This window comes from Chenopodium album, chromosome 23 (genome assembly GCF_948465745.1).
Source record: "Chenopodium album chromosome 23, dcCheAlbu1.1, whole genome shotgun sequence".
NCBI lineage: Eukaryota > Viridiplantae > Streptophyta > Magnoliopsida > Caryophyllales > Amaranthaceae > Chenopodium > Chenopodium album.
Genome location: NC_137856.1, coordinates 24,134,899 through 24,161,591, shown reverse-complemented (window position 1 = coordinate 24,161,591; position 26,693 = coordinate 24,134,899). Strand labels below are relative to the sequence as shown.

General features: G+C 35.1%; 2 protein-coding genes across 2 annotated transcripts; both read right to left on the bottom strand.

The window, feature by feature from the left end:
- Window positions 1-841: 841 nt before the first annotated feature.
- LOC145608505 (uncharacterized) lies at window positions 842-18,692 on the bottom strand. The gene is made up of 9 exons (XM_081664120.1): window positions 18,473-18,692; window positions 14,386-14,480; window positions 13,651-13,715; window positions 12,392-12,435; window positions 10,274-10,351; window positions 9,336-9,489; window positions 8,054-8,227; window positions 1,294-1,353; window positions 842-1,209 (listed from the first exon to the last, which is right to left on the bottom strand). Exons 1-9 carry the CDS (start codon window positions 18,595-18,597, stop codon window positions 1,096-1,098), a joined length of 909 nt encoding a protein of 302 aa, XP_081520246.1. The 5' UTR covers window positions 18,598-18,692; the 3' UTR covers window positions 842-1,095.
- A 4,328-nt stretch (window positions 18,693-23,020) lies between these two features.
- On the bottom strand, window positions 23,021-23,633 carry LOC145607173 (uncharacterized). The gene is made up of 2 exons (XM_081662915.1): window positions 23,452-23,633; window positions 23,021-23,240 (listed from the first exon to the last, which is right to left on the bottom strand). The coding sequence occupies exons 1-2, from the start codon at window positions 23,631-23,633 to the stop codon at window positions 23,021-23,023; spliced, it is 402 nt and encodes a 133-aa protein (XP_081519041.1).
- Between the last annotated feature and the right edge of the window lie 3,060 nt (window positions 23,634-26,693).

Sequence of the window (26,693 nt, the reverse complement as noted above, 5' to 3'; positions counted from 1 at the left end):
TATCATTTACTTATTGCTAAATATCGTTAATTGCGTATTAAAAATAATTATGAAAATTACATATTTGAAAAGTTCATAATGAGATGAATCTAACAAGATTCATTTTGATAATGTTTTTCTTTATATGTTAGTGCTAAAATACGGACAAAGATTAGTCAAATTATTAAATTAGATCAGATTAGACCAAATTAGAAAAATTCATATCAAACCATAATAAAATCAGATCAGATGTCCTTGTTTCACGTAAAGAGAACAAGTTCTTAGACTGTACATTTTTTTCAAGTCCTATTACTTATATTACATTTTTTTCAAGTCCTATCACTTAAAGTTCTCAATTCAGTTTAGTTCAGTATTTGATGGGTAATAACATTTTCATTTTTTTCAAGTCCTATCACTTATATTTCGAATTTGTTATAATTGCGAATTAGAATCAGGCAATTATTTCTTGAACTTATTCAAGTTGTAAATTAAACTTGTATAACTCCACACAAACTTATTTTATCTTTCACCAAAAAAAACTTATTAACCCCTATCTAAACTAATCTAAACATAATTAACTTAAAGTAGTGAAAAAAGGTAAATGCAACAAATGAATTGAGGGATGAAGGTTCAAAGTAGAAATTAAAAGTCTTATTTAGAGGGTTCTTGTAGCGTTCCAAGGAGTTGTGATTCTAATGAATGCTCAAGTTAAGGGTTTTAGGAAAGACCAAAAGAAATTTTATAATAAAAAGGGGACATAATTTTATTGTTTTTGATAATCAAGCAAATATTATGCTATTGCTTTTGTTTCAGGCCTTTAAGCCAGAGAGTCGAAGAACACTATACAAAATGAAGCCACCAGAAGAGAACAGGGATATGTATTTTTTTGTTCATACTCCTGATTTTATTAAGTGTTGATTAACTTTTGGAGGTTTTGACTTTGACGGTAAATTTCATCATGAAAACATTTTTAGACAAGACACTATCATATAGTTTAAGAGCAATCAAAGTCAAGATCTCAACAAGATATTTATCACTTGATATAAATCGGAGTAAATAATATTTATGAAATTAATGGATGACTAGTTTTTGAGAGGTTAATTTGGAATTCCCTAATCACAAGGCTGAGGCTGAAAAGGCGCGCTCCGTGACACCAGGAAGCCAACCTTTGAAGTAATCCTGACATTCTGACTCAGCAGGCGAGATTCCACCCAGAGGGGTAACTGATATCTGAATAATACATGCATATGCATTTGTGTTAGACAATGCAGCTATGCAGGGAAATAATAATAGAACATTAAAGGAATTGCTTACATATCCTTCTTGGAGAGACCGGGTATCAATATCAGTATCTCCAATTGAGTGTTCTATCGCCTGTGAGATAAATGTCCATTTAGCAGGATATATAAACTCCAAATGTTCAATAGATGATTTTAAGGCAATTAAAGTGATGAATATAAAGATATGTATGCAAATAAAAATCCAAATGCTCAATAGATGATTTAAAGCAATAAAAGTGATAAATATAAAGATGTATGGATGGAAAAATAAAACATTAAATATTCAATAGATGATTTAAGGCAACAAAAGTGATGAATAAAAAGATGTATGCATGCAACGGACCTCTGCAAAGAAATAATTGAAAAGTGGGAAACAACTTTGAAAAATCTAGTGTACAGCAATCGAATCCTTAATCCCAATTATGGGGTCAGCTACATGAACCAAACTTTTATCTCATGTACTCACCAACCATGACCCCCTCCTTCAATTTTATTTTGTCCAATGTTATATGCTCTTTATCTTAACTCCTTCAGGAAACCCTCAACCCTCTACTTTCCTTAGAGGTGTGTCTTCTGATCTCCACCAGACATGCCCAAACCAACACAATTGACTCTGCCTTATATTATCATCAATGTCCGCAACTCCAACTTTCCTTCTACTATCTTCATTTCAGATACAAAATGAATCATAATTTCCAGAAAAAAACATTGCACCCTATCCTTCTTCAGGAAATAAGTGTACAATTATTTTAAAGGAAAAGTGTGCCCATACATACAAGGGGTAGGTTTAGTAAGGTCCCTAGGAAAAGATTGATTTGCAACAGCATGGCTAGCCCTAAAATCAAATTTGTAGCTTGGTTAGCAGTTCAATACAGACTTGCTAGTAAGATTTGGCTTTTACAGAAACATGATCTAATAGATCCATCATGCCTGTTGAGTGGCTCTGCTCCAGGAACACATGAGCACGTTTTTTTAGGCGTGTGTACTCAAAAAGTCAAATGGGAGTAGGGAGAATAATGGATCAGCTTTAGAGCTCTAGGCCATTTCTAGCTATTCCTGAGAAAGGTTAGTTACAACTTACAAGTGAAAACTAGGCCTGCTCACATATCGGATATCCAAAATTATCCAGATTGGATGCTTCGGATATTCATTATCCAATATTAATTAAAATAGATTATTGATTTTATAACTTTGCATCGCTAAGCTGTACAACATATTTTAACAAAATAGTAGTCTTTTTTCAATAAAATTTTCATCAAATATGTTAAGAATATTATAATAAGTTAATAACAGTCAGATTCATATGGACATTTTTAATTTTATATTTAATATTTCACTATTTTGAAATCAATATTCGCATCTGCATCCGATACCCGCTTCTTCAGATCGAATATGAAAACTCGGATTGATATCCAAAAATTTGCCGGTTGCGGATCGGATTTCGGATTCTTAGATAGTTTTGTCCAGGCCTTGGGAAAACCACTAGAAAGAAGAATAGCAAGGACACACTATAAATGTGTTTTGTTGAGGTATTCTATAATTTGTGGATTCAGAGAAGAAAATGATGTTTGCTGGATCTTTTACTTGTTTCCGGATGTTGTGATGATATGTGTATTCTACTCTTCAGTTGTTTTATCCTCGGCAAACGAGGATTCTCCCCTTTAACGGAAAAGCTAAGAAATCAAGTTTTGATTGTTACTCGAAAAGCTAAGAAATAAGGTTTTGATTGTCACTCCTATTCTCTAACACCATTTGCTAAGAATTAACTTAGCTATAGCATTATTAACAGCAAAAAGTGGGAAGAGGAAGATGATTTTTATTGAGAGGAAATTATGGCCTATGTAAAAGATGGTTTCACTTTTGAGATATGGATAATCTCCCAATTTAACTAACCCAGAATACTAGATCAATATTTAACACACTGATCCCTTCCTAATCATCTCGTACATAGTATTGCTCTTAACTATTTTTACTCATCTTCCTCTTCAAGACACTACCTAATATGATCCTCCCCTCTGCATCAGTTCATTACAGATTTCTCCTATAATAGTCTACATGAGATTTTCTCCTTGTGAAATTATGGTTATCTACCACCAAATTGCTATTTTTGTACGGCATCTATTAGTGACACTCTTCAAAAACCCACAAGTCTATTGAAGCAATGTAAATAATGAGATGCTGAGTCAATAATCTACTCATCAGATATTCACATAATTCAATAGTGGATGAGATATCATACCCAACAATGATTACATAGTTTGTTAAATTTACTCCCATTGCTTATACGTTATACTGGTAACAAAGACACTATAGTCTTAGTAATTTCTTTCTTTTCTATGTATTTTCCTTATGCTTTCTAGGAATTTCCTATAAGTATGATAGGCGTTATTTAGAATTATTGTGTTTCTGTCAATCCAACGTAACTGGGAAGTACTATACTTGTAAAATAAAGCTCTTTTGGGAGTGAGTGTTTGATAAAATCCAGGGTTACTACCATTTGCTTTGAATCTTGTGTGTTATTTAAGGCAATTTATACTAGTGCCTCACAAATATCAAAGTACCCCCCCTAGAGGATCTCCAAATAATACAACTTGTCATCGAATCCACTTGAGGCTCTTTATACTCGTTCGGCCGTCACAATCCCTGAACAACCCTTGTCGCCAATAGGTAAGAGTGTCCCTTAAACGCCTATCCTACGTGTGTTGCTTCGTGCCACAAGACATTCCAAACATTTGGCTAGCACCTTCATCTCCCGTGGCCAAGACTGTGGTTCATGGATCCGATATTAAAGTACTCATACCGTGAAACCTAGGCACAAACTTTAAAAGTCTGTTCTGTTCACCTTATTTTCTCTTATTTCAAGTTTAATAAGTTCAAATAAGTTTAGTTAAGTGAGGAAAAATAAGTTCACATAAGTTCATTTCAGGAATAATAAGTTATGATAAGGGATGCCCAAGTTCAAATTACAGCTAAAATAAGTTTTAAAAAGTTCAGATAAGTTTAGTTAAGTTCGGATAAGTTAAGTTAAGTCATGTTAAGTTTAAGTGAAAATCAGATGAATAGAACACACCCTAAGAAAACAAAAGGAAGATGAAAGGGGTATATAAAACCATTTAATTAATAAACCTAGTACCTCATCCCTACCAAACCACCTCACCACCCCACCTAGCACCTACCCTTCACCTTCTTACCAAGTAGTCATTACCATCATCGCCATACATGAAAACCCTCCATGACTACACTGTCACATCAACAACACCTATGAATTGTACCATATTTATCACCATCACGTCGTCACCTCTTACCTGGTACACAACTATGCTCTCCTCAACAAACCTAATATTTATCTTCCACCTACATCACCTCTCCCACTCCCCCACTCCCTATACTAACACCACCTTAACCCACCACAACCACTTAAAGATAGAGAAAGAATAAAAAAATATATAAAGCTCCAGAAGTTTAAATTTAAAGATAGAAATGAAAGGGCCAAAGGGGAGCCCCACTCTAACCTTAACCCTACAACCCCACAAAAATTAGAACCACCACTTTTATGAACAATTAAACATAATAGAGAAATTTTCGCCATTTTAATTTGCTAGTCTTCGGTCTTCCTTTCACAAGATCGACATCATAATGGTTATATTTGGCCATGGCGGTTTTAAATCTGGAATCTCTCACCAAATCCAATGACCATAGTCCATAGGCCATTTCGTCCACTAATATGTGGTGGCTTCAATGAGAGTGGTAAGAATCCTTGGTGGTTTTGGTGAGAGTAGTAATGGAAGAGATTAAGGGGAGTGGGTAATAAGGTTTAATGGTGGTAACACTGAGAGTTAGGGAGGATGGTGGTGGTGATTTTGGTGAATGTGAATAATGGTGGTTTCAATGAGGGTGATGAGATTAGGTGGTGGTTTTGCTGAGTGTGATGAGGTTAAGTGGTGGCGGGTCATGGGCATGGTGGTTTTGTGTTGGGGATGATTGAGGAGAGAAAGATTGGTGGATTTATCAGGAATGGGTAGGTTTGATTAAATTTAAGAGTGGGTAACTAGATTAAATTAAGTCAGAAGAATATGAGCAAGTATGTATTATATAGTTAAAAATGAAGTTTTTACTTTGAATGTTGCAACTTGCATGTGACATTTCCAAACAAGGCAAGCGATGCAAGTATTAAAAAACGAAGTATGTATTATATAGTTAAAAATGAAGTATTTTTCTTTGAATGTTGCAACTTGCATGTGACATTTCCAAACAAGGCAACCGATGTATTTTAAACAGAAGAAATATATGTATTATTGTAATGTGTGCCACTTTTTTTTTATGATGACAGTTTAAACTAGGAATGGTAGCAGTTTCAGGGCTAAAAATATGACATAATTACATACACCCTAAACAAGGTAAGAAGAACACAGATTTGATGGGTGTGGTTTGTAGTGGAAAACGATGGCAAAAGAGAGAAAGTTGGAGAGGTTTGCGAGTATGGTGTAGGGGGTTGGGATTTTCGAGAAGTATCAATGGAAAAGTAATTAAAAAAAAAAAAAAGCATTTTACTTTGGCTAGGATAGAGCACTCAGCCACTCAAGATTAGATCTTACTTAGGGTCAGTTCACATTTACTTCAGTTCAGTTCAGGTTCAGCTCCAATCAGTTCAGTTCAGCTCTTAATTTCCCTCTCTCATAAAATATTCTTTTCAGCTCAATTCATTTCAGTTCAGTTCAGCTCCAATCAGTTCAGTTCAGCTCAGTTGAGTTCACTAAATGTGAACAGGCCCTTAATCACCAAGTGTTTATTGATTTTTTTTTTTTTTTTTGGTAAGTAACACTTACAAATTCAGCTCTTAACTACTTTTCTGATTTGGTTTTTTTAATAGTCCATGACTAAAATATATGCTTTAGGAGTTTAGGATCTAAATAACAGCCTTGTTCAAAAATCGCATCATCATGCCCTTATAGAGACATTCTAATTTCTAACATATTGACCATGGACAATCTCAAAGATCCTATGGGAAATTCCAAAATCCAATGATCATGAACATTCCTACGGGAAATTCTGCATGGGTGCAATTATGAGAATAATCCAACTTGTTTAACCAATCTAGATAGCACAATTATACGCTCTAGTTTGCATGATCGCCGCCCTGAATTGTATAAGGAGAGAAAAAGGAGGTTTTATGACATAAATCACATATGATACATGGTACATAGACATAAAGTACATGATAAAATTATTAAAAAATTTATAACAATTTTTTAGAAATATTTTCAAAATATAATTAATTTGATAAAATTATTAAAAAATTTATAATAATTTTTTAGAAATATTTTCAAAATATAATTAATTTCTGTTATAGAAGTATTAAGGTACACCTCTTATACATATAAGGCACATGTCCTACAAGTATAAGGTACATGCTCGAAAGGTATAAAGTACATACCCTAAATGTATAAAGAACATATCCAAATTATTCTTTAAAAAAATTCTAAAAAAAAGTTGGTGATTTTTTTTTTTTACAAAATTTTAAGGTACGTGTATAAAGTATATGCCTTAAAATTATAAGGTACATCACATTAAGTAAAACAAATAAATAAAACAAAACACTACAAATTTTTTAATAACTTTTTATTTTATTTAACAAAATTTTAACGCATGTGTCATATTTGTTTTGAACAAAAGGCGTGTGTCATATAGTTATAAGGTACATACTTGTAAGATAAAAAGTATATGTCTTAAAATTGTAAGGTACATCACGTTAAGCAAAACATAATAATAAAAAATAAAGAGCAGAAATTTTTTAAAATAAAGTTTGTATTTGCAAACTTCTAAGGTACATTTCATATATCTATAAGGTACATGCCGGAAAGATAAAAAGTACTCCCTCCGTTTTTAAATACTTGCTCCATTTCTCCATGCGCGGAGTTTTAGGAGATATTGGAGAAAGTAATAAAATATGGAGGTAATGGGGTTGGTGGAAGAATAAAAAATTGTAAAAAACCAAAAGTAGTGGAGAGATATGAAGGAGAGAGAATATGGAATTAATATTGTTGGGTCCACTTGGTGAGAGAAATTAATTAAATATTGTAAATACTTTCCAAATAAGGAAATGGAGCAAGTATTTAAAAACGGCCGGAAAAGGAAAGTGGAGCAAGTATTTAAAAACGGAGGGAGTACATGTTATGAAGTTATAACTTATACGATACAAAAAAAAAATAAATAAATAAATAAATAAATACATAAATAAATTGATGTACTTTTTAGTTTTATTGCATGTACCTTTTGTGGTTCCCATCATAAGCATGGTTCTCACGTGAACTATATATTAAAAGTTATTTGTTATGTAGGAACTATAAGCTGGTACTATTTCTAGTTAATCAAAAGATGAGATCATGAAACTACATAATGAAAAAACACCTAAATAGATTTACAATCAAAGTTGTGCCATGTCAAATGTGACCTAAGCTGATATGAGAATTAGAGCATATCTTTCTGTTTCCACAACATTGTGACCATTAATGTGAATGCGATTGATACCACATCTTCAAACACTGGTTTACAATACATATCCATTCTCACCGACTCAATAAGGCCAATGAGTTCAGCTTAAAATAAACGAGGTAGTAAATTGCATGATGCATTTAGTGGTCACAACTTACATTAAGAGACCCATTTTTTCTTCCTTTTTAGCAAATGGCAGAAATAGTTTATGCTTTTAAATTCAAACCCTAGTGCTCTTATGTCTGAACCAAAAATAAGGTAAAGGTCATCTCATTGAAGATAATAAAGGAAGATAAACATACCACTCTCCTAAAAAATTGTTGGCCTTGCGACACTGTTGATGATTTGACATCCAGGGACTCTGATGAGTCCATATCCATCTCCATTGTTGACAACATTTTCCCTTGGGCAGTGGATGTAATTTGCTTCCATCCCATTTTGAAGATACTTTTACCCTGGGTTGTCAATCTGTAACCCTGCCACAGCAATGACAATACATTTTATCATCTAACTTAATAGGCAAGTTCAGATCCTCTTAAAAAGCTGTAAAGCCTATAATCAAGATAACAATAAAAGATGTAACAGCATTTTTAGAATTGAGTTTCTGAGTCTTGAAATTAATAATGAACGACATTAGACATCAAATATAGGATGGCAGAAGAGTATAGGAATAACTGGCAAGTCACTATCAAGCTAATGCAACAATTGCTCTGAGTCTATGACCAATATTGATCCCCCATCATTTACAAGTTCTGAAAAACAGAAATACAGGATCACCCCAAAAGTTCCAGGCTTATAAGAATTGTTTCAGAAATCTCAGTGTAACCAATTTTCAGAAATTAAGTGATGGTAATATGGAAAAGTACTTCAAAGCAGATGGTACTACTAAATTAACCAAGAAAAAAGAAAAAGAAAAAAAAAAGAGATAATTAAGTCAGACAGGCTTTTCAACCACTAGAAGTAGGAGATGCTCACTGATCAGTTTCACACAAATCAGCAGAATAAACATGATGATTCCCCAAAACATGGTCAGGCCTGGGGGAAGGGAGGTAGGGGAATTTTAAAAAGTCAACTGATTTCTGAATCAAGGGGAAAAAAAGGGGGGGGGGGGGGGGGGGTGGTAGTAGTTTGATAATTGGTATAGCTACAATACAGGGAAAGAACCTCTCAGATTTGACCCCAGATGTAGAGTAAATCATTCATTATACACACAAAGAAAAAAAGATCCATTTCTTCATATACTGCACACTAACATAATGGGAAGGAATTGTGACCCTCCGTAAAAGCATGCACAACCATAAGAGGAATTTTAATGCAACAGCTAATAAGAGGCAAGAAACATAAGTGCTTGAAAAACATTCGGAAAGTCCTGCATAGTTATCCTCTCTTTTTTACCAGATTCAGATTATCCATAAAAAGTTAATGAAGAAATAATTGATCAGAAATTCAGAATCATCAGATATTCTAGGAAATATAATATATGGAAAAACAAGATATGAAGAGATCCTATAAGTAGGACATCTATTTGGACTATTTCTCCCTAACAATGTTATGTCAGATAGCCTAATAAGATGCAGGAAGTACCTTGTGACTCCGAATATTTGTTGGCAGGTCTATATTTAAAAAGCACCTTTGTGGATAGGTTTTATTTTTAATCTCAGCTAGCACTGCATTTATGATAGGTAGACATGCTTCAGCAGCTAGAGCATAGTCGTCAATATTGCTCACACCTCCAACCCTAGAAAAAAAGAATGGCAATCCCCCGTCAGTACATAACTAGTTTGCTACATCCTTAAATAATGATGCATGCATGTAACATCAAGAAATGATAATGTGCACCCTACACAATATATCCTACTTGGACTTTCTCCGAGTATGCATCCTCATAAAATGTTAGTTGCTTGTAAGTAATTTGTTTCACTGTAAAGAAGAAGAAACTAAAAACCAGTGCAGCCTGTGTAAACAAAGGATGTTAAAGAAAGGATTCTCATTGTCTATGATGACAAGATAAATTGTGTTTATTTTCAAATGATCAAAACAAATGTGTCCCTAATTGTCTACAAATGGTATCTGGATGGCAGCAATTTATTGTTTAACTCACAGAGCAGAGCACCTGAAAGCTTCTCCCTCTACTTTTTTTTTTTCTTTTAAGGACAGAGTTGAGTTTGTTATGAACAGAATATCAGTAGGACTGGATGTCAGGATTATTTAGGAGTTTATTTGTGTGTCCTCATTCTCTAGTTTCCATGCAGTTTTACACTTCTATCTCAGCAAACTGAGGTAGCTCAAGATGTCTTAGGCATGTAATCAACAGGAATTTATAACTCTACAATACAGAATACTTGCCTACTAATATAATCAGCATACATGTGCATTTTGAAAGTGGAATATTAAACCATAAAATATTGCCAACTTGAGGAATCAAGGCTCATACCATATAGTGTTGATAAAACCCATCTATGTTGGCATTTAAAAGATTTTTCACTAACCAAAAAGTATAAGATAATATTTCAGATACATACCAATCATATGACAGAGATATTGCTGGTATATTGTTGAAGAATGCTTCTCGAGCCCCAGCTACAGTCCCAGAGTAAACACTGAGTGAATGATAAATACAAAGTGCATTACCACAAAATCAAACAGCATAACATAAGTATTGGAAACCATGACTATAAAGTAACAACACATACGAGTATTTGACAACTTCAAAGTTTAAGCGTCCTATTTATTTTCCTAAAATCCAACTCAAAAGGCCTTGTAAGCATACTTTACAACTATAGATTGCATCACCTATAGGGGCAATAAACACTAGGCTTGCAACCATAAACATATACTTCCTTCGTTTATTTTTTCTTGCGACATTTCTGTTTATTCAAGTTTACCAATGCATAATTTCAACCATTAATCTCCTATATTATGCATGAGTTAAACTGATTAAAAAAAATAAAAAATAAAAAAAATTAATAAAGCAAACATAAAGACAGATCTAACAAGATCTCATATGACTATGTTTTTTTTTTTAACTACAAATCACAAATTGTAACTAAAGTGAAGTATGTTAACAGTCCACTCTATAAAAATGTTACAAGTAAAAAAATAACGATGGAAGTACATTGAGAAATAAACATAAGACAAGACAAGAAGTATATTAATACCAAAGAATCCAGTAGGATTCGCCTACTTTGAAAAACAAATCAGTGTGTTATCGAAGTCTCATGTTCTAACTCGTAAGGTAGGCAGGTAATATATTGGAAAGGAGCTTATGATAAACACAAGCAAAATTCAAAGTGGCAATTAAAGATATGGAAGGTGCAAAAGAAAAAGGGCAAGGAATATAGCCAAGAGGATTTATGCACATGTCTATCAAAGATTTAGTAAAAGTTCTCTACAGTAAACAAATTCCAATGGAATAAGATAAGGGAGGAAAAAAAATTGTTATAAAGACTCCAAAGAGAAATAAACAGACTTCATAGACAAAGAGAGAACAAAATCTCAATAGTTTCTGAATCAAGAATATGGATGTTCACATATTTAGATTCCACCATATTTAAATGTTCAATTTGGCATGATTTTAACAAATGTCTCAAGGGGTTCTAATCAATCTGTATGTAGAACTAAGAACTTGCTCTCTTCACCTGAAATAAGGTCTTGGAGAAGGTAAAGTCTTTGCATACATAGCATTATAGCAGACTAGGCTAGGTATAACAAAAATGATAATCTGTATTTTCAAATGTTTGGGTGTATGTAATGTTCCTTAGACCTTGTGAAACAGGAAAATCACTTTTTGTTGGACTGATAGCTAGCCCTCTATTCTATATCATCTGCGCTTCACATTTAAGAGCTGAATGGAATAAGAGAGAAAGATTCTGAAGTGATTGACATGCCTAACCAGTATATAGGTTTTGAGGCTGAAGAAGAATAATAGGCTTTTGCTGGATAGATGCACAGGATACAAGACCTCGATGGATAGAATACTGCTTTCAGCCTTGTTCGGATGAAATTGCATCATACGGTTTTTCTAATCAAGAAGAAAATTCTAATCACCAAATGCAGAATGACTAAGATTCTATCTCACATCGTGCACAGCCAAGCTAGGGCATCCCTAAACTATCATCATGAACAAACTTACAATTCCTGAGAGACAAACAGAGCTACAAAATAGTGACTAGGAACTACATATGGTATCCTAATTATCTCAAAATAATCCAATGGTCTATGATGTGCACTAGTGCAACACACCAAATCTTCATCAGATAGGTTCACCAAATTGAAGCTCTAACGTCTGACAAAGCAGCTGCACCAAGTATCTCCAAGATTAGTCATCCACTACCATCTTAGATCTACGTATAGTGATGAGATCATGAGACTACAAGAGACTAGCAAGGGCAACATGTTTAAGCATCAAATCTGACCAATTTTCAAGCATCAACATGCAATCTAGATCATCAAATATTCATAAGAAAAAAAATTGTCAGACCAGTTTTCTGCCACCAATTCATACAGTATAACAAAAAACTTTGAGTTTATGCACTAGAAAGGTATGCCCTATGTTTGACTGGATAAGATCTGAATATTTTAAGCTGTGTAGAAGTCAGAACAATAGTAGAAAAAAGCTGCAGTCCATGGCAACAACTTACATATGATAACCACAGTTACTTCCCATATTTATGCCACTAAGTACCTGCAGGCAAATATAAAAAGAGTTAACAATAGTAGAAGTATCTGAGATAAATGACTAATGCAAATAAAGAGTCAACACATCAACTTTCAATAACTGAGATAATAAAGGTCTTCTCAGGGGAGGAGGGGGGAGGAGGGAAGCACTGGCTAAAGTTCATTTGGGAGTTTCTCTCAATAATAAAAAAAAAAAAAAAAAAAAAAAAAAAAAAAAAAAAAGGTACAAGCGAGTAAATAGCATAATATTGCCAACTTGCAAGAAGATTCAATGGTTCAAAAATTCTATTTCTCTTTACCACAACCACCCGATAAAAAGTGATTTAATCGTATCAGAGATGCATGAGAGCAATTTCCACTTCATTTTATAGCAAAGTAAGTTCTCAACAATCTCATCATTGTTGCCAAGGCTGGTTCGAAGAAATACATAAAAAGTACTACCTTCATTCCATATTCAAGGTAAAATCTAATTTTTGCACAAAGATTAAGGGAAGAGAAAGTACAGGTAAAATTGAGAGGACGGGTAGGTGTGGTTGTGTGAGCCTTAGGAGGCCAGGACCCCAACTATATAGCTTATGTTTAACAGCAGATATTCACCAAAATCTGGGACATTCCAAAAGGAAATGCAATTAGAAAAGGAAACGCTGTATTTGTTTAGTCAATCCATGGTGTTATACTTTTACCATCTTTGTCTAAAAACTTATTACTTTTCCCTTAACTTGAAATGCTTATTGGCATGTCAAGACACTTATTTTCGAAAATTGAGAAGTGATAATGTGAGATAGAGAAGAAAAAAAAAATACAAATTGTAAATCAATCATGTCTTCTAATATCTAAAAATTAATACTTCAAAAAACTCAAAGGTGCAAAGACTGCAAACTTGGCCTCTGTTTCCAACATAACCAGCCCACCAATCAATAATTATTTTGGACTTTTAGTAGTAGAAATTTTATGGAAAACTAAAGTTATGGATATATGTAGAAAAGCAATAATGTAGAAATTACTTGTTTTGCTTGTTTGATTGTTAAAACTACTGAAGAACAAACTATATTACCCACTTTTCCTTTGTTTAATCAGTTTGATGAGGATACATAGTTTGGTTAGTTTAATGAGGAAAAATATCGAAACTCATAAAAGGATTTTAGGTTTCCACAATTTTCTTTTGATTTTGAAAAGAAAGCTCATGTGTAAAAAGTATTTAGAAAGAGAATTTAAGTTATACCAGATCCGGAACTGATGGAAACAGAGCATCTGAGATTCCCAAAGAAGAACAATCAGCTGGCGTGCCTGCAAGAAGTAAGTATCATTACCATGAGTGTCTTTACTAAATATTACAATTACCAAGCAAAAATTATGTTTGGTATCTAGTACGAATGCTTATGCAAGCATCAACCAGCCACTCATGAGCACCAAATAAAACAGCAAGTGGAGCAAACTCTGCCCTATCTACAAAATTAAACCAGATACTCATTGATCCTGATTGCCTCATTTACCCATAAACTGGCATTCTAAAAAACAACAAAACATTTATCAGTTTACAACATGCCTGAACAATTTGTAGTGTACATCCTTAAGTAATTAGATCATTTTCTAAGTTCACCAATTTCAGCAGATGAGGGCTTACATAAGACTCTGGTCAGCTGCATTTACCCTGTAATAGCCCTTATTAAGTTATCTAATGCTATTGTCTCATTTTAGTTGTCCTTTGTATCAGAATTTGTGTAAGTCGATACCTCTGATAAGGAAACCCAATACTTGCTATCTTACCTTTAAAAAAAATTAAATAAATAAAAGGGAGACTCAATAGATAATTCCATATAAATACAGTCAACATAGGATTCTAAACAACGCTTCAACAGATGCGACTATTTATGGGTCAGTGAGGGGCAATATCAGAGTTAAGGAAAGAAGAAAAGGTCGGAAACCAACTAATTAACTCTTAAGAGCAAACTAAAACCTGCAACTGCAAAAGCTGTGGCGCCCTCGATCTCCACTTTCTTGGCAGCAATAGGATGACGCCAAGTGATCCCATGGCTAACAGCTGATTTTTCCCTGTAAGCACAAGTGTGTTACTAGTATGAAGCAGTTGAAAACAATACTCTAATCAACAATATGCTTTAAAAGTCACTGAAATTTTATGGAATCTTATTATAAAGTAAATTGTACATCACAGAATTAATCCTTAGTCTATCCAGATTAATAGCCCGTCGATAGTTCAAAGCCATGACCAGCAAGTCGTTATCAATGTATAAAAAGGCTCAAGGCGCACCAAGGTGTTTCAGAGTTCCTTGCTTCTAAAGCGTGCCTCGGTGCACCTCATTGAAGTGAGGCGAATATAATCAAAAAAAAATTCTGAAAAAAAAAAATTTGTGCGCCTTAGCAGCACCTCATCGAAATCGCCTTGCCTAGACCACAAAAAATACATGACCCCTAACGCCTTGCGTATCAACGCCTAGGCATGCATTTTCAAACACTGGTCATTATGACCATAAACAAATGGTAGAATGTGAATGATGAGCACAGTAACCTTCTTTGGACAAACTCTTACAAACTGGTTATATAATCATTTTCAGTTCCTTGAAAGGGTAATAGTGCATAAATGCATACTGCATAGAACACTAAACAAATAATTTATGGTATAGTATAATAATCTTCAATAATTAAACCATTAACTTTCAAATCAAGGATGAACACTAGAAAAGCTTTTTGTCCAACTAGGAAAAAGCTGAGTGTTTCCTAAATAAATAAGCTACCAAGCATTATGTTTAATGTAACAACAAAGGATACATAAATAGAGAATTGTATACCTTAATTTAAACTTTCCACAGCCACATATCAAGCAAGATCAGCAAACACAAACTTAATGTTATTCTATTTGGTGTTACCATAATAGATGTTATTTAATGACGGGAAATAAGTCCCACGTTGGTAAAATAGAGGTTGGTTTATACAGTTTAGTCAACAGAACTTGATGTTGAGAAGGAAGTCTCACATTAGTACAACAAAAGAAGTTAGCTTATTCTATTAAACTTAATGTTGGGAAGGAAGACCCACATTGGTGAAATAGAGGAAGCATAGATTGGAGCAAGTGTATAAGTTTGACTATTTGGAGCATTAACAATTTTTATCAAAAGTTAAGGACTGAACACGGGCTCGATCAGTCTAAGTTAGCCCAATCGTAGGGCGCTCAACATATTTAGAAAAAGAATAGTTTGTTCGTCTGATGGGGTTACGTTAACCCGACCGAGGGCGAACCCAAACTTGTTTCCTAATGGTTGTATGGAAGCGCGTCTAGTTGGACTTAGTTGGACTTTTGTTAGTTAATTTGCCCAACCGGGCAAGCTTAGCCCCATTAGGCGCGAGTCTAATTGCACTTCGTCAATTTATTTGCTCAACTAATTAAGCCCGATCAAGCAAGTCTGCAACTGCACCGGTAGTTTTGTACGAAAAATTAAGGAAGATAATCGTGTCTATTCATTGGAAAATTATATAAACATAGTACATTAAGTTAGGAAATGGTGACTCTTGACTAAAACAAGTTCAATTAACTTGAAATTCTTCTTTCTATTTTTCTTTTTCTATTCTCACTATTTTTTAAGTGTTCTTAGGGAGTTTCAATTACATTGCTATAGTTAATCTCGTTACTTAAGGAAATCTTGGAAGCATATTAACTGAAACTCATAGCAATCATAGTGGGGGTTAAAATTAATTTAACGACAGTGTCAACAAGTCCCTAATTCTTCATTCACCATAGTTATTTTTCTAACACATTCAGTTTCCAATGTTTGTAGCAAACAACCCCTAAATGTAGTAGGCTAGCAAATTAGAGAGGAAGAGCTAGGGAAGTAACAATTTTATTGCAAAGTTGTCCTTGCAAATGAAGAGGATTTTTGAAAACTTATTGATAGGGGAATGGGCATATAATAATTATGATATAGGATTACAAGAGAGTCACAAGGTCAAAGTTAAAGCTCTTATAGGAAAAGACTGAAACTTATTTAAACAAAATAAGTTAAGATAAGCTCATATACAAATTTTTAAAAAAAAAAAATATTAGATAAGTTCAAACAGAATCTTTAAAAACCAAATATAACAAAGCCTAATCTGAGTTTTAGCCTAAAAGATTTTTTTTAATTTTAAAATTATAGGTTCGTAAGAGGAATAGATTAATCAACATGCAACAGCACTATAAAAAGTGTTATTAAGGAGGACAATTTCAATAAAATACCGGAGTGTTTGAATATTATGATATAAAGCAAATTGAACTGATAAATTTACATAATATGACGCCAAAGACCTAATAAGAAAGTTGATAGAGCTCAACCAACGGTAGCTTCTTTTATTGTATTCTTCGACTAATCCAATTAGGCCTCCTTTCACATTGCCAGAAAGGCAGAAAGTACAAATATAAATATTCGAAACTTTTCAAAGGGTTTTTTGTTCGAGGGAAAAGGTGATAAAAACTAGAATGCCCTTCCGAAATAACTATTGCAAGGAAAAAACCCACAATAAAATGGTGGATGTTGGTTCAAATTTGCAAGTTTGGGAATTAAATAGCTAACCAAAAGCAAGTAAAAGCATCTGCTCAACAGCAAGAATCTTCAACAGTTCAACTCTTCATAGCTAAGGCTGCAAATTAGCTAATACGTTGAGTATTGGTCAAAATTCCTTTATTAAGCACTTTTATATGATAAAAGCGAGAACCAAATTTCTAGGCTCGTTAAGTAAACAAGTCCAGCTCAAACACCTTTGTGTTCAGCTCGTTAATGTTCACAAACACTCTATAGCTCGTCAATATTTCATTTCATAATCTTGTTTAAACTCGGATTTGTTATCTCAAATTCTCAATTCTTTAAGAGATCATGTAACAAGTTCTAAAAACTATTAGTGCCAACTCCTAAATGGCAGCAAAAGTATAAAATTGAAGTCAATGACTCATGTAGTATAATAAAATTGTGTGCTCTATCTATAAGTGTGGTTACTTCATTATGAACTATAAATTATACTAGTTAGTCCATATTAATTAATCTATATTAGCTAACTAGAATTGTAGCCTTGCTAGTTGCTGCTTGCTTTCATCTATCAAAATTATAATGATTGGAGTTACAAATTTCAAAGCTTATTTAATAATAAAGAAAGTTCAAATTGTAAGTTTCACTATGACTATATAGTTATAGTCAAACAGTTGGACAAAGTAATTTGAATAGATTAAACAATCCAATTTATAGTCAAACTATGTTTACTGATAATTAGGAGTCGATTATAAATTGGATTGTTTACTCGAATTCAAATTGCTTGGTTCAATACTTCAATCTTAATTCCTTTTTATATAAAGGCAACAAAGGCTTTGGCTTGTTTCAGACCTGTATCAACTTACAAAATTAAATAAAATACCTAAAGACTCGATCATAGGAAGACGAATGATAGATAAGGTATTACAGAAAAAATACTGCCAGGTGTGCAATGTGGTCTATGCGATGGGATTATCTGTTTTCAATAGTCAGTAACTCAGTTTAATATGTAATTCATATATAAAACCACTACAATAACTAATCCGATTAGAATAACGCTTTGTAAGACCGACCAAATTAAAAGCTTAGGCTGATTGTCGAATGCAGACAACTACAATAACTAATCCGATTAGAATAATGCTTCTTCATCGATCTCAACACCAAAAAACAAAAAAATATCAATTTTCAAATCTTAAACAATTTTGTTTTTAGAGTTAGCAAATCATCGGAGTACAATTTTAATTCGAAAATATACAATAACAAAGTTGTAATTAACGACATATTTCTTTTTTTATTCTTCATTTCTTCTAACAATTAGATGTAACAACATCCCTAAACTCAAAATACAAACAATATGTTCAGTTAATTTTCTATTTCAATCGCAAAATTCCTCTTCTGTTGCTCAAATTCAGAAAAGCATTTATAAAATCGGCATTCAGCAGTAGAATTAACGTAACAGCAATTTTCAATTTTGAAGATCAATACATTAAAATTGCAGAGAATTAATAAAGACAAAAAGTTGAAAGAACATACGAATCAGGTGCACAAACTCGAACATGGTAGAGATTGGTGGAGACAAGGACGCGCACCAATGCTCGCAAGCCAGGAGCGTCGATACCATCGTCGTTGGTTACCATGATCGTCGGTAAAACCTCCATTTTCGTCGCCTCAAGCTTTTACAGTGGTAGGAGCGAATGAGCAGCGATCGTAGTGTGAGAGTGACTGAGCAAAGATTCCACAATGGCTTTTTTAAAAGAACACAACTACTACTCCGCAAGTCGTATAAAAAATACACAACCACTACCACTATTCCACAATGGTATAGGTTTTTTTTTTGGAAAAATTGCCCGGAATAATCCGACCTTTGGCTCATCTGCTCAAAATAATCCCACCTTTGGATTATTTTTTAATAATCCGACATTTATATCCAATCCGCTCAAAATAGTCCCGGGTGACCAGTAACCGGTTGAAGAGGTAAATTTTTTTTATCAAGTTCAATATACACGTGTCATAACTTGATTCGTCCAAAATAAAAAAAAATAACAATAAAAAAAAGTAAAAGAATATACAAAAGTTAAAAATAAAAAAATAAAAAATAAAAAATAAAAAACAACCACCTAAGCCACACCACAACCACCACCACCCAAACCCATACCCTAGAGCTACCACCCTACCCAGACCGGAAATCACCGCTCCACCCAGACCCGAATCCCCCGCCGGCTGAAACCGACTGATATCTCAACCCAACCCCAAAACCCTTTCGAAAATCGAAACCCACCACGCTAGATGAATTGAGATTGCGCGGCCTGAATTGCGTTCGCGTGGTGGGTTTCGATTTTCGAAAGGGTTTTGGGGTTGGGTTGGGATATCAATCAGTTTCAGGCGGCCTGAATTGAGGTCGGGGAGGACGGCGCGACCTTAAAAGGGGCAGGGGACGGGGGCGTGGCTGTAAAGACGGGGACGGGGTGGGGGAGGGGGCTGGGATCGTGATGGGATCAGGGGACGGAAATCTCGCCTATTCTTGGATTTCGTGGGCTGGCCGGAAGGGAGGGTGGTGGTCGTTGCGATGCCAGCGTTAGAGTTAGGGGTTTGGTTGATGGTTTTGTGAGGGAGGGAGGGAGGGAGGGAGACGGTGGTTTCGTGAGACGTGAGGGAGGGAGGCGAGGTTCAGGGAAGGGGGTTTAGGCGCGTTGCCGGCGCCGATGGTCTGGGTGACCGGAGCCACTTGGCTGGGTGTCAGGGGTGACCGGAGCCACTTAGGCTGGTGGTGGACTGGTGGTATTTAAATAACTATTAATTTTATTTATTTATTTTTTTAAAAAAAAAACATTTAACTAAAATTTAAAAAAAAAACATTTAACTTTTTTAAATTTATTTTATTTTATTTTTATTTTTTTGACAAATCATAGGGTGACACGTGTCAAGTAACTTGTTATTACAGGTTACATGACCGGTTGGGACCATTTTAAGCGGATTGGATATAAAGGTCGGATTATTAAAAAATAATCCAAAGGTGGGATTATTTTGAGCGGATGAGCCAAAGGTCGGATTATTCCGGGCAATTTTTCCTTTTTTCAGTTTTCTTTATGAAATTTTTTAAATTGCCACCCAAAAATAGAAACATTTTCGTAATAACCACCCGTTAAAAATTTTATTTTAAATTACCACCCTTTAAATTAATTAATTACGCAGATTACCTGTGTGGGGCCCACAGTCGTTAATTCCCTCCTATTTTTTTTCTTTTTTATCGAATTCACTATTCTAACCCATTGAAGCCTACTCCTCTTTCAATTTTCTCATTCAATTCTCTCTGCACAATCCACCTATCTTCATAAATTCTCAACTACTCTTCAAATTAGAATCCTAAATTGCAGATTAAAACCCTAAATTAGGAAAATTTGTAAATTACCACCCATAAAGGGGTCCTATTTTGAAATTACCACCCATTAAAAGTTTTATTTTAAATAACCACCGTTCTTTGTGGTCTTGGCCCAGATTATGCTGACCAAACAATACAATGCAAGCAAAAGTTCCTAGATTCACTTGGGCACATTCCGAACCTAGGCAAATCCATAGTTCTTGTAGCTTATATTAACATAATTTATAGCTATCAACCACCCATTAAATTAAAAAACATTTCAGATTACCACCTTTTTTGGAATTCCGGTGGAAAATCCAGTTGAGAGCCCCACCTTATCAACTTCCCTCCTTTTTTTTCATTTCCCTCGACCTAACCTTCTGATTGAAACATTAAACTCAAAAAAACATCTTCTGTCATCAATTTCTTCAATTAATTCATACAAAAGCATCAATCTTTTCCCTTTTTCTTCCTTTAATTCTCTGTCAACTTTGCAAATACCCCTTAAGGATTGAATCAGAACCCTAACTTTTTTTTTCTGCAAATTGGGACCCTGTTTGTACTTGCATTTGCTGTTGAAGTCGCTATCTTGGTATGTTTTCTGGGACCAAAAGCACGTAGGTGAAGCTCCTATCAAATGGTGATGTCAATGGCGAGCTTGAGGTGAGCAATTGGGACCCTTTACAATTTCAGACTTGTAGCCTAATTGCAAAAAAAAAAAAAAAAAAAAAACCCCAATTTTAAAGCCCCAAGAACCCTAATTCCAAAATTGCAGAAAACCCCCAATTTTATTCCCCCAGGAACCCTAATTCTAAAATTTCAAACATGTACCAGCTGCAATTTGAGGAAATTTGGATGAAATTTGGGGCAAAAGTTGTGAATTGATGTTGGATAATTTATAAAGAAAAAAATCGAGGAGGGAAACATTTAAAAGAGTCAAATTTGCCGTTTTTAGCCGTTATGTGGGGCACTCATCCGGATTTTCCACCGGAATTCCAAGAAAGGTGGTAATCTGAAATGTTTTTTTAATTTAATGGGTGGTTATTTAAAATAAAAGTTTTAATGGGTGGTAATTTCAAAACAGGACCCCTTTTTGGGTGGTAATTTACAAATTTTCCTTAGTTTTAGCTCACCAACAATAATTCCAACAACAAATAAACATACAAGCTTACAACATGCTCCAATCAATCCTAACAGTACTTAAGTAAACAAATTGCAAACACAATTTCAACAAATCATGCACAGAAAAAAATTGGGCGAAGAACAAGAACCCTAATTAACTAATCACCCAATTTTCCCCAATTAAAATACGATAAGAACCCTAATTTGCGAAGAAGAAGAACACTTATTAACTAATCAACTAATTTCCCCAATTTAAGTACAATAAGAACCCTTATTTTAAAGAATAATTGAATTTACCTGATGCGAATTCACCTTCTTGCTTTCTTGAGGATGCGTCTTCAACCAATTTTCTCCAATTTAAGTACAATAAGAACCCTAAATTTAAAGAGTTGAATTTACCGGATGCGAATTCACCTTCTTGCTTTCTTGAGGATGTGTCTGCAATTATAAAGTAGCTGAATTCGTGGAATTTGGGGAGAATTTGCAATAGAAATCGCATTTTAGGGTAGGGGATATGTTTTATAGGAAAAATCGGGGGTGATTTCAATTGGGAAGCAAGAACTAGCCGTTAATAGCCGTTAGGATCGGAGGGCCCCACGCATCAGAAATCCACCGGATTTCTAAAAATGGTTAACCTATTTTATATAAGACAATATCTCCTTCTCTCTGTCTGAGAGAGTGTCGCGCTTCAAGAGCGGAGTCAGAATTCTTGCCTTTCGATTGAATCGATCGTTCCACCACCCGGCATCTGAGAAATATCCGGCATTGTTGAGGGATACTCAGAGAACCGATTAACTAATTTAAGGGGTGGTAATTTAAAATAAAATTTTTAACGGGTGGTTATTTCGAAAATGGTTCTATTTTTGGGTGGTAATTTAAAAATTTTCCTTTTCTTTATTAATGAAATAAAAAACCAAAAAAAGTACCTTTTTTTTTCTTGAAAAGGCAGGGCTCAACAAGCCTAATCTATAGTAATCTATCTAATCTTATATATATATTTAAAGGGGAGTTTTTCCTCGAGTTTTTAGAGAGCCACGTAGGAACTAATTTTCTCAGAGCGCGTCATGTAGGATTATAAATTTTAGTAATAGCCAATTGAATAATAGATTATTAATTTCTTTTAGAATTAAATAATTCAAATGCCACGTAAGCAAAATTGGCGAATGATCAATGAGCAAGTCACGGAACAGAGAGTAATCCCAAATGCCTTTGACGTTCGGGCATGAGAAAATAGCATGAATAATGTCTTCCTTGTCACAGTTACACAGTCCACACCATAAAGACTCCCTAATATGTCTTTTTTGCAAGCGCTCAAGTATTGCCAGGGAACTTGTACAGGCCTTCCATAAGAAATTGCGCAACTTTGGTGGCCCATTAACACCCCAAATCACCTTCCACACAGTAGACCCAGCCCCTCCAAACTGCAATTCCCAACCACGAATTTGTCCCAAACGTCCAAGCCAATAGCCAGACTTCGTGGTGTAGTTACCATCAATAGAAGGGCCCCAAAACCGCATATCCTGTATGTGTCTAACACTCAGAGGCAGGCTACGTACGGCAGCAGCATCCTCATCCGTGAGATGTTGAGACAAAGCCTCATTTCACCAACCCCCATTCACATTATCCATCAAGTCAACCACTTTGAGATCAGCAGGGCTTTCAATATTAGGATTAGGGACCTGATACACACTCTCCCCTGGCAGCCAGGCATCGTCCCACACACTAATATCCTTCCCATCCCCTACCCTCCATTTCAAACCATCCAATAAAAGAGCTTTCGCCCCCCATATGCTCCTCCAGACGTAACTTGGATCATAGCCTCTATTAGCAGAAATAAAGTCCCCATTCTTGAAGTATCTCGCTTTTAAGACTCGGTACACAATAGAGTCGGGATTGCACAATAGTCTCTATCCTTGCTTGGCCAATAAATCTTAGTTAAAGGTCCCCAAATCACGAAAACCCATCCCCCAATTAAGTGACTTGGGCAAACACAGCTTTTCCCAACTAACCCAATAAAGCTTGCGTTCCGTACCTCTTGCTCCCCACCAAAATCTTGAAATTAATGATACTATTAATTTCATTAATAATACCGTCGGGGATGCGAAAGAGACCCATCATATAAGTCAAGATTTCTTGGGCCACCACTTTGATTAGGACTTCTTTACCGACTTGTGACAAAAGTCGCTCCTTCCACACCCTTGCATTTTCTTCCATGTTCGTTCCTTGATACAAGAAAACACAGCTTTCTTAGATCTTCCAATCATTGTAGGAAGCCCAAGGTACTTCTCATGCCTAGCAACTTCCCTAACACCAAGGACCGTCAAAATATCATGTCTCCTCCCACACTCCACATTTTTACTAAACACTTAAGAGCTTTTGAAACTATAATGAACATTAAGGGGATTGATAGGAATATTTTTCACTCTTTGTTCTCACTATCTCTAGAAACCGTTTGTCAACATTGGTTCTTTTCTCTTGATAAAGAGAAGACCTCTACTTGGGATGGAATAATAAACACTTTCATTGATAGATACAAATGTAACATTCAAGTTGAAACTGGACCATAGGCAACTCGAGATACTAAGGCAAAAAGAAAACGAAGAGTTCACCTCCTTCAACAAGTGGAGGGAAACTTCCGCTAACATGGTTGAGGTTCCTACTAAAAAGGAGTCTGTAAGGATGTTCATCAAAACCTCCAAGAAAAATATTCAAAGCATTTAAGATATGAACACAATTTGAATACTTTCAAGGCCATCTATGACATAGGTATTGAAATCGAAGATGACCTTGCAAAGCAAAAAGCTACTAACAATAATAACCACAGTGGCTAGAAAGGAAAGAAGAACGACAATCCTTCTTCTACAAAAAATGCCCACTCTAGTAAAAATGTTAGTACCTTTAACCTCAATGAAGTCTTAGCCATGGATAACCAAGGACCTAAAAAGCAACTAAGGAAAGAGTTCACTCCTATTGGGATGAGCTATGATACCTCCTTCGATCGACTCCATGCCGAGGGACTCGTTACTCCCATTGGACCTATCCAAGATCCCACACTTGAGAAGAGATTGCTAGTTGGAATCTAGATGCACACTGCAAGTACCATCAAGGTAGGGGTCATACTACTGAGAGCTGTTGGAAGCTAAAAGAGGACATCCAGCATTTGATTAATAATAACAAGCTTCCCATACCTCCAGCTGGCAAGAAGACCGAGTGATGATAAAGCATAAGACATGAGACGGGCTTCAACGACAAGATTTCGTGACCTCCTTTTTCTATTTCTTTGATTCCACTTTCCCCAATAAGTCTAGCATAGACACCTTTTATTTTTCCTTAAGATATAATTTTATAGGTTTTTCCTTTTTTCCTTTAATAATATGAGCATTTATCTTCTTGCATACGATCATTACATTTGCATTGCATTAAAAAAAAAGTGACGAACTAAGCACAAGGTATACCCATGATTAGAGGCACCCCTAGTAGCCATATCATATCCTCTTCACCTTTCAAATACATAATCCTTTCTTGATAAACCACTTTGAGCTTCGTCTAACAATAGACCTTTCTTTTTTTCAACCCACATCTGCCTAGCCTTCGGATGGGGATGGTGTGCAACTTATGCAATTTCAGAGTACAAAAGCTTAAGGGATTTCAAAAGATTAATATAAAATAAGAAATAAAAATAATAATAGTGTACAAAAGGGCAAGTGTTACAATGTCTTTGGTATGGAAATATCTTTGATAAGAACACGTCTCAGATTGCGTCTCTTATCGAGTGCTCAATACCGTGTCTGAGAAACATGAATGCCAAGTGAGTGATAGACCACATGATCAGGATTGCCCACACTTATTGAAAAAGATTGAATATGAAAAATGCAAAAGCAAAAGAAAGAGAGTTCAAAAGAGCGAGAAACCTCAAGCATAAAAATACAAAGATTCAAAATCAAGATTGCACACCTAGGGGGCTTATCTAGGGTCTTGAACCTTTATCCCCTTTCTTCTCCCCTTTCTTCTTCAACCTTTAGCCTAACCATGTTACAACCCTTCAAAGACCTCTTTGAAATACACACACACTTGTGCGAGGTTCTGCTAGAGCTACGTTCGGCCTAATTCCTAACGGATACGTAGGCAACCTCACATTATGGTGCGGCCGTAATAAAAATACATTCACATTCATATTCATATTTACATTCATGCATGATCATATTAAGGGATATCCAGTGCTCATCCCTAGCCATTTAGAGCTAGACTTGGGGGCTTGATCTCTGCATCATTAGCCTACCCAGCCTTAGTATCACTTTCACATACAGCACGCATACACGACCAAATAACCTTACCATTAGGAACCCTTTGTCATGAAATCTTAATACAACGTTGAAGCATGCCTTGTCATATCAACATCACTCATCAATCATAATCATCATTTCATTACAAAGTATGAAGTTCTTAGCCTCCGTGCCTAAGTTACCTAAATACTTTTATTATCGAGTCAACTAGGATAGTCTAGGATGTTACAATCCTTGCACTATGAGATACAACGTCGACACATACACTTGATTAAGCTCATTCAACATGCACCTTCAAACACTTTACTCCTGTCTTTTCGCGTCTTTCATTTTTGGAGAAAGTCCATACCCTCCACAAAAATGACCGAATTTTTTGCGTTTTCGAGTGCACACACAATTTATGTACACATTGAGTCATAAGACAATACTCTGCACACACGAGTCACATGTAGTGAGTCAACATTAAGTCAAGTTTACACCTTGAGTCATGCCAAATGCTTTGAGTCGAGTCATGCCAAGTCATATGTGTTAAAAACACATTAGGTCTTACACAATAAGTTGAGTAACACTAAGCCTTAGGTCAACCCTAATTACATGAGCAAAGTTCTATAGTCCAAGAATATAGATGTTGGTACACTAACAGGCAATTGGATTGAGCGCAAATGAATGAGCAAAAAGCTCACTAAAGCGCAATGCAGCAAGATGCACCAGGCGCACGACGATACACCTTGGCGCATCACAACACTCTCTAACGCGGTGCGACGGACCTGTCGCTGCATGACGGCTTTGAATTTCTCACGCCAGCCTTCGATGGTCTCACAACTTTGATTGGTTGGTTTGTGACTAATCCATTTGAGCCTTTTTGAAGAACATTTGAGCAATTGATAGATATTTGATTGGTAATCGGCCCGGTTACACTTTGATTGAAGATCGGCTTGATGACGATCATATCAAATAAACAGCTTTGAAATTATACCATTGATACGCGATT

Bases quoted from the DNA above. Each gene is read 5' to 3' on its own strand.
- LOC145608505 (XM_081664120.1), bottom strand. From the start codon at position 18,597: ATGGAGGTTTTACCGACGATCATGGTAACCAACGACGATGGTATCGAC. The intron at 13,716-14,385 runs GTTTTAGTTTGC...TACTTCTTGCAG, and splicing joins CACAGCTTTTGCAGTTGCAG to GCACGCCAGCTGATTGTTCT. The intron at 12,436-13,650 runs GTATAACTTAAA...ATTTGCCTGCAG, and splicing joins TTCCATCAGTTCCGGATCTG to GTACTTAGTGGCATAAATAT.
- LOC145607173 (XM_081662915.1), bottom strand. From the start codon at position 23,633: ATGGAAGAAAATGCAAGGGTGTGGAAGGAGCGACTTTTGTCACAAGTC. The intron at 23,241-23,451 runs GTACGGAACGCA...TTCTGCTAATAG, and splicing joins ATTTTGGTGGGGAGCAAGAG to AGGCTATGATCCAAGTTACG.